At 54.1% G+C, this 12,275-nt stretch overlaps 2 protein-coding genes across 9 annotated transcripts in view; one reads left to right on the forward strand and one right to left on the reverse strand.

Moving 5' to 3' along the window:
* Positions 1-4,454, forward strand: part of FAM131A (family with sequence similarity 131, member A) — an 8,995-nt gene extending 4,541 nt beyond the window's left edge. The window contains exons 2-5 of one of the 2 annotated variants that reach the window (XM_010855702.1): positions 448-541; positions 763-945; positions 1,110-1,226; positions 2,722-4,454. In XM_010855702.1, the coding sequence (XP_010854004.1) occupies positions 472-541; positions 763-945; positions 1,110-1,226; positions 2,722-3,197 (846 nt within the window). In that variant the 5' untranslated portion in view covers positions 448-471 and the 3' untranslated portion in view covers positions 3,198-4,454. Of the gene's footprint in view, positions 1-414; positions 542-762; positions 946-1,109; positions 1,227-2,721 lie in introns of both variants that reach the window. The other variant, XM_010855703.1, reaches the window with a different exon arrangement.
* CLCN2 (chloride channel, voltage-sensitive 2) overlaps positions 4,379-12,275 on the reverse strand; it is a 14,271-nt gene continuing 6,374 nt past the window's right edge. For 4 of the 7 annotated variants that reach the window (XM_010855699.1, XM_010855698.1, XM_010855697.1 and 1 more), the window contains 11 exons: positions 12,103-12,213; positions 11,664-11,877; positions 11,218-11,351; positions 10,805-10,977; positions 10,561-10,675; positions 10,313-10,386; positions 10,024-10,083; positions 9,840-9,878; positions 9,569-9,673; positions 5,109-5,195; positions 4,379-4,973 (listed from right to left, as the gene is read on the reverse strand). In XM_010855699.1, coding sequence (XP_010854001.1) covers positions 4,779-4,973; positions 5,109-5,195; positions 9,569-9,673; positions 9,840-9,878; positions 10,024-10,083; positions 10,313-10,386; positions 10,561-10,675; positions 10,805-10,977; positions 11,218-11,351; positions 11,664-11,877; positions 12,103-12,213 — 1,307 coding nt within the window. In that variant the 3' untranslated portion in view covers positions 4,379-4,778. Of the gene's footprint in view, positions 4,974-5,108; positions 5,196-9,568; positions 9,674-9,839; positions 9,879-9,978; positions 10,084-10,136; positions 10,430-10,560; positions 10,676-10,804; positions 10,978-11,217; positions 11,352-11,663; positions 11,878-12,102; positions 12,214-12,275 lie in introns of those variants that run through there. The other 3 variants (XR_826685.1, XM_010855701.1, XM_010855700.1) reach the window with 3 other exon arrangements.

The following is a 12,275-nucleotide window of genomic DNA, read 5'->3' on the forward strand; positions in this document are numbered from 1 at the left end:
GGCTTGGTTTTGATCATACTGAGTTTGTGGCCCTTGTAAGCTCGAGAAACAGCTAGAATGGGGGATCTGAAGACTGAGATGGGCAAGGGGGAGAGAACCTGGAGAAGTCCCACTTGCCATGCATTTGGCCTCCCCTCTTTGCTATTCTGAAAGGCCCCACTCCATTTACTTGTCAACCTGCTTCCCTCCCTGCAAGCCAGGATGTGGCAGGTTAGCTGCAGTTCTATTCCCTTGGACCTGCTCATGTCTATGTTGTTTCCTGAGTGGACACAGTTTGAAGATCTTGGCCTCTTACTTTCTGACATATCCCAGTGGCAACTGGGACATCGGAGATGCTCTAGCATCTCTTCCAAGCTCCCACATCTCCTTGATGCCTTGGGTGGAGTATGGGCCTGTGGGGGACACTGCTGTCAGAGGGGCACTTACCCTCTGATGCTGTCACCCAAGGTGAATGTTGGAGACACAATCGCAATGCTGCCCAAGTCCCGGAGAGCCCTAACTATCCAGGAGATTGCTGCGCTGGCCAGATCCTCGCTGCATGGTATGCACCCCCTTTGTCCTTTTGCACATGCCCTTGGGGACTGTATCCTGTGAGCTTTTGCTGGGCTCCCTCTTTCCTCTCTTTCTCAAATGAATCCCAGCTCCCTCCTCCCGGCCAAAGACACATGTGGACTCTTAACTACCATTACCTCTCCCCTCTCTTCCCAGATGCTCTCTGGTCTGTGTCTTTACCAGCTTTCCTCATTCTGCACCCCCTTCCAGGTATTTCCCAGGTGGTGAAGGACCACGTGACCAAGCCCACTGCCATGGCCCAGGGCCGAGTGGCTCACCTCATTGAGTGGAAGGGTTGGAGCAAGCCAAGTGACTCGCCTGCTGCCCTGGAATCAGCCTTTTCCTCCTATTCGGACCTCAGTGAGGGTGAACAGGAGGCTCGCTTTGCAGCAGGTGGGTACTGAAAGGGTTTATCGTAGGGATGCTCATGTTCATCTCCTCGGGCCTGATGTGGGGGTTGGAGTCTTTCTGTACCGCTGTGTCTTCCCTCTCCTGTGTCTAAACTGAGCCCTCATCTTAGCTCACCTCTGCTAAACAAACTCTGTCCTTCCTGTCAGGAGTGGCTGAACAATTCGCCATTGCAGAAGCCAAGCTCCGGGCATGGTCTTCGGTGGACGGCGAGGACTCCACTGATGAATCCTATGATGAAGACTTTGCTGGGGGAACTGACTCAGGTGAGGGAGATATCTCATGCCAGTGCTGCCAGCAGAGGTGGAACCACCTGACAGGCCTTGTGGTTCAGAGCTCAGCCTTTGTTTTGGAAAGGGAGACCCAAAATGTCCTCAGCCTGCACAAGGGGAGAGGAGAAGGACAAACTGTCCAGACAGTCCTTGACATTCCAAGGGCAGGATAGCTGGCTACCGCTGGTGAGTGGGCAGTCAGCGGTTGGAAATGGGAGTGGTTCCTTTTCCATAGGTGCTGAGCCTTCTTTGCCTGTCTGTGCAGTTGGTCTTCACAATCCTTCAAGTGAAAGTCGCTCAGTTGTGTCCCACTCTTTGCGACCCCATGGACTATACAGTCCATGGAATTCTCCAGGCCAGAATACTAGAATGGGTAGCCTTTCCCTTCTCCAGGGGATCTTCCCATTCCAGGGATTGAACCCAGGTCTCCCGCACTGCAGGCAGATTCTTTACCTGCAGAGCCACCTTCAAACAAACAAACAAACAAAAAGCCCAGAGATCTCACCGATGCATTCTGTGCAGCTGATCTCTGAGGGTCTGCTGTGTCCTGCCTTGCCCTCTCAAGGCAGCCTTCTGGCAGCTCAGAGGAGCTGCAGTGCAGCAGCACAGCTCCCTGCAGGGCTGGGGCCCCAGGAAAACAGGAAGGCTTGCTGGGGTGGGACCGCCCACAGGGCCTCTGGCTCCAGCTCCGGATCCTTGCCCTATCCCTCCAGCCGAGGCCTGCCTGTGGATCTTTCCCTGGGCCTGGGCTTGCAGAGGGGACCCTGCAGGAGCTGTGCAGCTGTGCAAAGGCCCTCCTTTCATCTTCCAGTCTCTAAACCACGTGGCTTACTTTCTCTGTAGCTTCTAGCCTCAAACCTCACAGGTCACCATCCCCCCACCTCTTTGCCTTTGAAGATTGCCTCTACCCAGTGGCCCATCCCCTCCGGCTAATTAACAAGTTCTCCAGGGTGGGCAGTACATTAGAGCAGATTGGGGATTGCTGCTGTGGTCTTAAAGGGACTGATTAGGATGCCTGAACCACAAGTGTTTTTGTTTGAGTTCCAGGCCTGTTTTGACCCCTGGTATAATGATAACGACCAACATTTATCCAAGGCCACTACTAGCCCCTGTGGAATCTGTGGAAGTTAGAAAAAGGGTCGCCTTTTTCTGGTGGGGATAGCCCCGTGCTAGGGCATATTGCTTGGCGGGGACTGTGGGCTGAACTCAGCCTTGGACAGGCGCCCCTTGTGCAGTGAGCCACCTGCACCATGTACGGTATCCCTGTATTTATTGACTCTCACCAAGTTCCAGAGTCTGTTGTTCTCTCAAAAATCCCATAAAGTTATAACCTCCAGTTCACCGTTAAGGAAACTAAGGCACTGAGAGGTTAAGCAACTTGCTCCAAGTTACTCAGCTCCTGTGAGGCTGGGAGCCGGGAGGATGTGGCTTCCAGGTGGGCCAATTGAAATGGGGCTAGCAGGGCTGTCTTCTTTCTCTCCCCCTGCAGACCTGACTGGGCAGCTGCCCCTGGGGCCCCACCTCCAGGACCTCTTCACTGGCCACAGATTCTCCCGGCCTGTGCGCCAGGGCTCCGTGGAACCTGAGAGCGACTGCTCGCAGACCGTGTCCCCAGAGACCCTGTGCTCTAGTCTGTGCAGCCTGGAGGACGGGTTGCTGGGCTCCCCAGCCCGCCTGGCTTCCCAGCTGCTGGGTGATGAGCTGCTCCTCGCCAAACTGCCCCCCAGCCGGGAAAGTGCCTTCCGCAGCCTGGGCCCACTGGAGGCCCAGGACTCGCTCTACAACTCGCCCCTCACAGAGTCCTGCCTTTCTCCTGCTGAGGAGGAGCCAGCCCCCTGCAAGGACTGCCAGCCGCTCTGCCTGCCACCAGTGAGCAGCTGGGAACGGCAGCGGCAAGCCTCTGACGTAGCTTCTTCTGGGGTGGTGTCCTTAGACGAGGACGAGGTGGAGCCGGAGGAACAGTGACCCAAATCATGCCCGGTGGTGGCATGTGTCCCCTGGCTGCTTCTGGGGACAGAGCCTCCGTGCCCCAGCGTGGGCGAGGCTTCCAGCAGAGCTCCAAAGCCTGGAGGGCTCCTGGGAGCACTCACTCCTCCATTGTGTGTTTGCATGAAAGTGTTCAGAGGAGGGAGGGGCCAGGCTGGGGGCGCATGTCCTGCCCCCACTCCTGGGGTTTGCCGGGGGATGCCCGGGGCCCCTGGGGCATGGCTACAGCTGTGGCAGACAGTGATGTTCATGTTCTTAAATCAAAAACACCACGTACACATTTCCTTCTCGGGTGATGTGAACCCCTAAGGGGGTGGCTGTGACTGGGCTGTAGAGCAGGAGGGAGCCCCACCTCTCCCGCCCTCTACCCCTGCCTCTCCTCTGCTTCTCTTCTCACCTCCGAGTCCATGTGCAGTGCTTGACAGAACTGCCCCCGCCCTGGGGGGCTGGCTCCAAGCCTCCTGGAGCCTCTGGATCGAGCTGTCCCCCCAAGGGCCCCTCGCCCAGCTGGGCTTGTGCTGTGCTTCACCTCTCCATAGTCTCTAAATCTTCTTTTTCTTAAAGAGGGGTCTCGGTCTATTCTTTCAGTCGGATCTTCTCTGGGAGGCCATGGAATGACGAAAGCCTGTACCCTTGGCCCTCTTCCTGGCCCCTGTGATGGGGTCTAGGCCTTTCCCCAGCTACTTGAAGGACGTGTGGGCAGGGTACTGGTGGCTCGAAGCCCAAAGGCTGCCCCATTCACTCAGGAGTTCTCTTTAGGGTGGAGTTGGAAGAAGGGATGGCCCTGGTTGCCACGGAGCAGTGATCTGGATGTTCTTCCAGAGAGGGCCACAAGGGGGCCACATGAGTGGCCAGGCAGTTGTCTGTAGGAATTATGTCAACAAAAGACAGTCATGAGGGAGTGTCTCTCCTTGGGGAGGAAAGAGGGTTGTCTTTCTTGGCTGAACAAAAGGGCAAAGCTACCTTCCTGGGGCCTGAGCCTCAGCTGGGGTCTGGATGAGCAAGCAGCGGCGGCCTCTGCAGACCCGGCATTCCATGGACAGCGGGCTCTGGAGTTTACAGCTCTGGGGGCTGCGGGTGGCCGCTCAATTTGGAGCTTTGTAGACTTTGGCAGGTGAGAGGGCCCAAGGTAAGAACAGAGCCAAAGGGCACAGGCATTCTATATATAAGTGGCTCATTAGGTGTTTATTTTGTTCTATTTAAGAATTTGTTTTATTAAATTAATATAAAAATCTTTGTAAATCTCTATATACATCTGGTCATTGGAGGTTCCAGTATAAACCCATCTTAGTTCTACCCCTTCCCTCTCAAAGAGGGAGCAGGGGTCAAGCGAACCCACCCTCTTCTGGCCAGGCCAGTGTTGACCTTCCTGCCCTGGGAACACTTGCTGCAGGTGGGCACTGGCTCAGATTTCAGGTAGGATGAGTTGGGAGAAGCTAGCACCCCAGGTCTGGAAGTGAGGCTGGAGCTCCTGTGTTCCCATGGTGGAGAGAACAGGAAAGCCACAGGATCTGGGCCGATAGCCACGGCCACTGCCATCCCAGGTCACACCTGAGGGGATCACTGGCACTTGTCATCGCTGTCAGAAGGGCTGCCCTCCCGGGGGAGGCCGTGGCGGGAGCGAGGCCCCCAGAGTGCATGCACCTCGGTGGTCTCTGTGTCACTGCTACTGGTGGCACTGTCACGGAAGCTGGCGAGGGGCGGCCGGACTTTCACGCCCTGTGCTGTGACAGAGCCCTCGATAGCCTTCCGGAGCTGGAAGGGTAAGAGGGTCAGACGTGTGGACTCGGGGCTCCCTACTCAGATGCCTCCCCAGTGCTTCCCCAGGTGGGCTAGAGACAAGCCTCCGAGCCTTTGTGGAAGTGGCTTTGATGGCCATCATCATCTCACCTCCTTCAGGGTGACAATTCCAATGAGTCTGCCAATACTGGTGACATACGCATGGTCCACTCCCAGCAGTGAGAAGATGGTGTGAGTCTGCAGGGTGGGGATAAAACACACTGGACTTGATACGTGATGGGACAGCTGTACATTACAGGCCAGAGGGACCCAGAACAAGGTGGCAGTGGGCAGTAGAAGGGGGGTGTCATGGATGGTGAGGAGAAGGGGACAGGACCACCAGAGGAAAAACAATAATGAGAACGTTTCTGCAACCAAGCCTCAGAAACTTGATAGTGGGAATGTTTATGGTCCTTACGTTGATGGGGGAAGGGACAGGGGAAGGCTTCTTTATTCCATGTTAGAAAGTAGGACAGAGAACAACTGTTGAAATACAACATCAGATGACTGGCCGGGCACTGGGCTAGGTTTTTCCTATATAGGCATTTAATTTCGGTAGTGTCCTGAGAAGTAAGTATGGTACCCATTCTATAGGCGAGGAGCATGAGGCTCAGAGCTGAAGTGACTTGCTCAAGGTCATCAGTAAGAAGTAGCCTTGCAGCCCCAGGCAACTTCTCGTCACACTATGCAGGAGGAAGCACAGCCCCTGTCGTCCTATGCCGCTGTCCAATTAGTCGTGGACCCAAGTTCCACACATACCCCACTCCCCCTAGGGGTACTGGCCCTGAATCCTCCACCTCTAACTCACCTCTGTGGCTGACATGCTTGCTGTGGGCCCTTGCGGGGCTGGCCAGCTTTGATACCTCTCTAACTTTGGCCTGCAGCACTCTACATCTCTCATACACTTTGCCTTTTCTGCTAGCCCAGCTAGCATCCCGGCTCCTTCTGAGATGTAGTTTGCAGTCCAGGGGGACAACAGTTACACCCATCCTCCCCATGTTTTTCTTGCTTTGGGCCCTCCCCCCAGGCCTTCTAATGTAATCAACAAGGGTTCAGAAATTGTCAGGCAGTTCCCCTCATGGCCTAAGTGGATTTTCTCAGGCCAGATGTCTTGAAAAACACTCTACTGACTCAGCAGTTCCTGGAATTTTTGGCCTATCATTTATCACACTGTTCTGAGTTTACTTGTAAGCCTTTTGGCTTAATATTTGAGTCAAAATGGGCACTAATAACCCAGATTCTAGAGTACCAGTTACTCAGAACTCATTGTAATCATCTTAACAATTTTAAAATGTTTTATTATACAGTTGCTAAATTCTTTAGAAAAGGACTTCCAGGACTTTCCTAACTTTCTCCATCTGAGGCATGACAGTAATCATAAAGGGAGCTAGAAGTTCAGTTTTAGAATACGCTCTCCTGTGCTCCTTCCATGCCCTTGTCATAATTGTCCTGTGGTTAGTTAGCAAGTTCCTCCTCTTATCTAACTTGAATCCTGTGTGCTACAAGTTATCTTTAATTTCATCATCTGCCTTTGGAGGGAAACATTGTTATAAGATTTCCTGTTTCAGTAATCCTTTAGTCTTGCCTTCTTATGGTTTAATAATCCTTTTCATCTCCCAAGGATCCTATTAAATAGTTCCCCTTGATTTTCAGTTCTCCACAATTCTAATCAGAGTGAGCTTCTGGCAGACAATATGCTTTTTAGATTTGCAAAACACTTGTCCCACTAAGCCTTACGGATTGACTTTCTGAACATCCTGGTGGTTCTCCCAAACTCCCTTAGCATCCTCACCAGGATAGGGCTGCCACATTGTAATGGGTTCTGCTTTCTGCCTCCTTTCCCCCCATGTTGGCTCTGCCATCCTAAGAGCTTTCCCAAACTTGAGTTAGACCCCAGACTCCCCAGAATGGCTCATAAGACCCTTCCCAAACCGCCTCAGCCTGTCTTTCCAGTCTCAGATGCCATCAGGCACCCAAGCTTCAAGTCTCACATGATCACTCATCCTTTTCTGAGAACATCCATTTCTGCCACACTCAACCCTTCCCTCATGACACCATCTTTTAAAGTCTCCTGTTGGTTGTTTCTCAGTGTAAGTAGCAGCAGTAATTCCGAAAGGATATTGAATACTTACTATGTGCTAGGCACTGATATAAGTCGTGCCCGACTCTTTGCGACCCCATGGATAGTAGCCTGCACCAAGCTCCTCCGTCCATGGGATTTTCAAGGCAAGAAGTACTGGAGTGGGTTGCCATTTCCTTCTCCAGGGATTCTTCCCAACCCAGGGATTGAACCCAGGTCTCTCACATTGTAGACAGACACTTTACCATCTGAGCCACCAGGGAAGTCCGTAAGTGCTTTACATGTTATTAACTTTAATCCTCAGAAAACGCTATTATGTAGGTACAATGATCCCATTTTATAGTTAAGGAAAGTGAAGCACAGAGAGGCTAAGAAATGTGACAGGGTTAAAAAGCTGGCTACAACGTGGCAGGATTCAGGTTCAGCCCGCTGGCCTCCTGTTGGCACTCTAGCTCCTCCCCTCTACCCACTGGTGCTTTGCAGGTGGCCCTGAATGAACGAGGTACTCCACTGGTAGGAGATGTCCATTTGCACAGGTTCCTAACTAGTCTTCCATGTATTCCACTCCCTTCTGAATATTCTCTTCCTGCACTTCATTGGACTACTTACTGATTCCTCAGGCCTAAAAGGGTAGTTTGAATTCTCATTTTTATGTTCTTATCACTTTCAGTTCTTTGTACTTTTGTTGGTTGGTTCCTCAAAGGCTTCTTTTCTTCCTAGGATTTTTAAATTTGTAACAAACATCTACTTGTTCCTTTTCATTTTAATTTAATTAGACACCAGGGAGCTCACTAAAAGGCCTGTACTTCTTAGGCTTAGGAACAGTGAATTGACAGGGAGAGGGACAGTGTGGCCTTCTGAAAGAATCCTGGAAGTAGGGCTGGGAAATCTGCCCTTGGGCCTGACTGCTTTACTGACTTGGGCAAGTGACCTCCTCACTGCCTCAGTTTCTCCATGTATAAATATGGTTAAATCCACAGACTTTTGGATTCCAGGCCTAGTTCAGGCCTAGTTCTGCTACTTACTTAGGTGTGTGCCGCCACTGCTGCTGCTAAGTCGCGTCAGTCGTGTCTGACTCTGTGCGACCCCACAGACGGCAGACCACCTGGCTTCTCTGTCCCTGGGATTCTCCAGGCAAGAACACTGGAGTGGGTTGCCATTTCCTTCTCCACTAGGTGTGTGACTTGAACAAACTGCTTAACCTGTCTGAATTTCAATGTCCTTGTAAAAACTAGACTATCACAATATCCATCTTACAGGGTAGTTGTGAAGATTGAACATGTGAAGAACTTAGCCCACTGCCTGGCACGTAGCTGGCACTAAAAAATGTCAGCATTTTCACTATCATTGTGTGATGTTTGAGGATTAAGTAAGATGATGGAAAAGCTTTAGAGGTCTTAGGAAGAAAGACTTTGAATAAAAGCCAGAAGTATTATTCACAGGCCTATCTTCTTTTTTCCTTGCAATTGCATGGCAATTTTGATCTGGGGTCTTTACCCAAAGGCTTATAAGTTCCTTTATTACCTTTTGCTTTTTTGTTTTTGTTCCCTGTTCTTCCTGCCCTCCTTGTCTGGCTGGCTGGCTCGGCTGGCTCTTGGGCAAAGCTGGTGTCTAAGCTAGCTGCTCAAGCTGCAGACCTTGGGAGTGTTCCTTCTCATCCCCTGTGCCTCAGAGGCTTGCACGTTAAATCTGTCAACAATTTAGCTAAACTCTCCTGGTGTCTGCCTGAGCAGCCTGCTGGTGTACCTGTGCTCTCTGCCTTCCCTGAGAGGCTGGAAGATGCCCAGTGATGCTGGCCACTTCACCCTGGGGAGCCTGAGGTAGTCCTGCAAAGAGAACCCCTGCCCTCCACGAGCATCCGCCTCACCCGTCAACCTGTCTGCACTCTGGTTTTCTGCAGACTGTTTTGCCCTTCTGCTTAGCTATCTTCCTGTGTCCCTGCCAGTTTTCCTCTGGCCTACATTAAGTCAGACTTTCTGGGGTCTGACATTCCAAGCCCCCTGCTAGGCACTTCTCATCTTTGTTTATCTCTTCTCTGCAGTGTCCCCAGTCCTACTTGGATGTTTGTTCACTTGTTTATTAGATTCTCTTCTGCCTGTTTCTCATCCATTTTTCCCCTTTGTGAGTGTATTAGCCTCCTCAGGCGCTGGCAGCCTCCTGCCTCACTCTGACCCTAGAGGGTCAGAGGCCTTCTGGCTTCCACTCAGCTCCAGCCCTGTCTTTGTTGCTGTTTTGGTGCAGAGTTCCCGCGGGCAAGGCTGAGCACAGAAAAAATGATGCCTGGCTCTACCATAGACAGGAAGGGGCTAAGGGGCCCTGGCTCTTGGCCTCCCATCATTTGAAGCGATGTGTCTGAAAAACATGTCAGCACAGAGCCCACTCTCTGCTGTCTCTTTTTCCTGTCGCTGGCTTGAGTCCAAGTTTGTAGGAGGACTTAGATCCCCACCCTGTGCTCCTGAGGGCCCAGGTAGCCCCAGGCCTCTGGCCCTACCTTGTGCAAAGAGGTCCGCTCCACCAGCTGGAAGGGTGCAGGGTCAATTTTGCAGTCACTGAAGTTGACAGGTTCATCTAGTTGCTGCTCTTCCCACTCCAGAATCTGAAGGGACAAGACTAGAAGGGTTAGGGAGGTGCCAACAGCTGCTCTCAGCTCCCTGAAAGCCTGCCTCTTTTCCTATCCCACAGTCCCTCCCACGGGGACAGCAGCCAAGATGATGACTGAACACAGCCAGGAAGAAACAGTCTAGAGTCCAGTCACACCTTACCTCCTCAGGGGTCATCTCGCCTTCCAGGTCTGAGTCGCTCTAGGAGAGAGGAAGGAATGTTGACAGCTTGGGGGCTGGGGAAAGGGAGTGTCTCTCCCCAGCACAGGGAAGCTTGCCCCACCTACAGCCTGGCCCTCCCTGTCTCCTGCTGCAGAGGAGCCACAGGAGGAAAGGGAGCACTTACCGCCAAGGAGATTCGGACCCGCTTCAGCTTGCGCTTGTCACATTTCCCCGACTTCTCCAACTTTGTTAGAGCCAAACCAGAAAGAAGAGGACTTGATGTTATAGGGAGGAGGGAGGTGAGGGAAAGTGGTGGGGCTGGGAGGAAGGGCACACCGCAGGGACTGCTGACATCTAGGAGGACAGAAGGGCAGGGAGGATGGAGGCAGGCACTGCAGGCTAATGGAGAGGCGGTCTCAGTGTCAGAGAGAGACGGAGAGAAAGTGCCAGATGGAGAGGCTCCGACCACTCACCTCTGAGGCGGGCTCGGCGGGTGGACTGCCACAGAAGAGGCTTCTGAGGGTGATGCCAGCCTGCTCCATGTTCCCTGTGTTCCCAAACACAAGGCCCTGAGGGCAGTGCCATCTTTGCTGGAGAGGACCAGGAGAGGTGAGGAGGGCAGGGGAGAGGCATCCTATTGCTATTCTGGTGCATCTGGGCAGGGACCTTGTGGGTCTCCGGGGCCGGTCTCTGGCTCCATCGTGCTAGCCGGTGGGCTCACCTGTGGGGCTCTCCTTGACATTCACAGTGTTGCTGGGGCTCCTCTTGAGAGCAGGCTTCAGGGGCTTGTGAGTCTCGCCCCGGCCTGCAGGGAAGCCCTGGTCCTCTGTGTTCACCTGCATAGGCGGGAAGGGGTTGGGGATTCTGTGGTCCCTGACCACCTCTGTGTCGCCACCCTCTCGTACAGTCTACACGATGGCATTTACAAAGTCTGGGTGGCCCTGCCATGACGCCTTCCCCCTCACCTGGAAGCGGACGGAGGTCTCAGGGCTGGGGGGACTCTCCTGATCGGAGGGTGAAGAGGTCTGGGCAGCTCGACGCTCTTGCATGTAGCGCCGCCGGCGGGCTGGGCTCAGCTGTGCCCCCAGCAATGCCACCACTTGCGAGCGCTCGATGGACCCCAGGAGGATCATGGACTCTGGAGAGAATAGGTGGGAGGACTCAAGAGCCGGGGAGAGGCCCTCCTACCCACTGGCCTTCTCTTGCACCCAGTGGGGGGCCTTGGATACAGGCCGCATACCCAAGGGAAATCCTGGCTGAGTTTGCTGGCTTACTGCCTTTGGAACCAAGGAGTCTGGTCCTGAGCTCCCGCCCCTCCCCCTTCCTGAGCAGCAACGCCGGGAGATGACCCTCATTCCTGGTACCCCTCCTGGCTCACCAGGGGACTCTACTAGGGCCAGCATGCGGCCCTTGGTCCTGTGTAGTGCCAGCCGCAGGTCCCGGAAGGTGCAGCTGAGTGCCACGTGGGGAACGTCCCGCACCATGATGTCCTCCACTCGCACCCGGTACTGCCTGAGAGCCGAGAGAGGCACTCTCTTTGTGGTCAGTGTGGGGAGGGCAGCCAGGAGTACTACCATCCCAGGGCTACAGGGAAGGCCCCAGAGCTTATGGGGACAAGGGTGAAGGACCCAGGAGCACCCTCTGCCCTCGTTCTGATTAGGTGGGTCAGCCATAGTTCCCCATGGAGTGGACAAGGGCGGTGTTGGCCAGGAGGCAGCAGGGTGGCTGGTCTCCCAGCCTCACTTGCTGGAGGTGTGTGTGACGGAGTCCCAGGATGCCTTCTGCCCCTCACCCGCACCCCCCTCGTCACCCAGCCCTCCGTACTGGTGGCGGCCCCAGCCCAGCTCAGGCAGGTAAGGCAGCTTCTTGATTCGGATGATGCTGTCATAGAGTGAGGGCTGTAGGCTCTGGGCAACGGCATTGGCCAGAATGACGGCGATCATAACAGGCAGGATGTGGGCGATCTGGCCTGTGAGCTCGAACACGATCACGGCCGTGGACACAGTGTGCGTCACTGCTCCTGCCAGCGCAGCCGCCCCTGGGGACAGCCACTTTCAGTCTCCTCAGGGTGCCCAGGCCCTAGATGACCCCCCCACCCCTCAACTCTGGGCAGGACCCTCAGGGTTGCCCTGTGCAATCCTGGGGAGTGGGCCTGTGCGTCTGAGGGAAGCCTGGTTTCTACCAGCAGGGGGCGCCAGAGCCTCAGGCCCTATGGCCCAGCCACAGGGGTTTTCCAAGACGCATAGACACCTGGAGTACTCACCCACCACTGCATAGCCTCCAGGAACAATCCTGTAAGTGCTGCCGTCTGTGTGGATGCCGTCAGGGAACCAAGCAGCCATGCTTTCGCCCACCAGACGCCCAAATGCTGCTCCTTCAGGGAAGGGGGTGGGAAGAGAAACAGGTAGTGGAGGGGGAGGGCAGGGACACTAGGAA

The sequence above is a fragment of the Bison bison genome, unplaced genomic scaffold (assembly GCF_000754665.1).
Source record: "Bison bison bison isolate TAMUID 2011002044 unplaced genomic scaffold, Bison_UMD1.0 scf7180017864367, whole genome shotgun sequence".
NCBI lineage: Eukaryota > Metazoa > Chordata > Mammalia > Artiodactyla > Bovidae > Bison > Bison bison.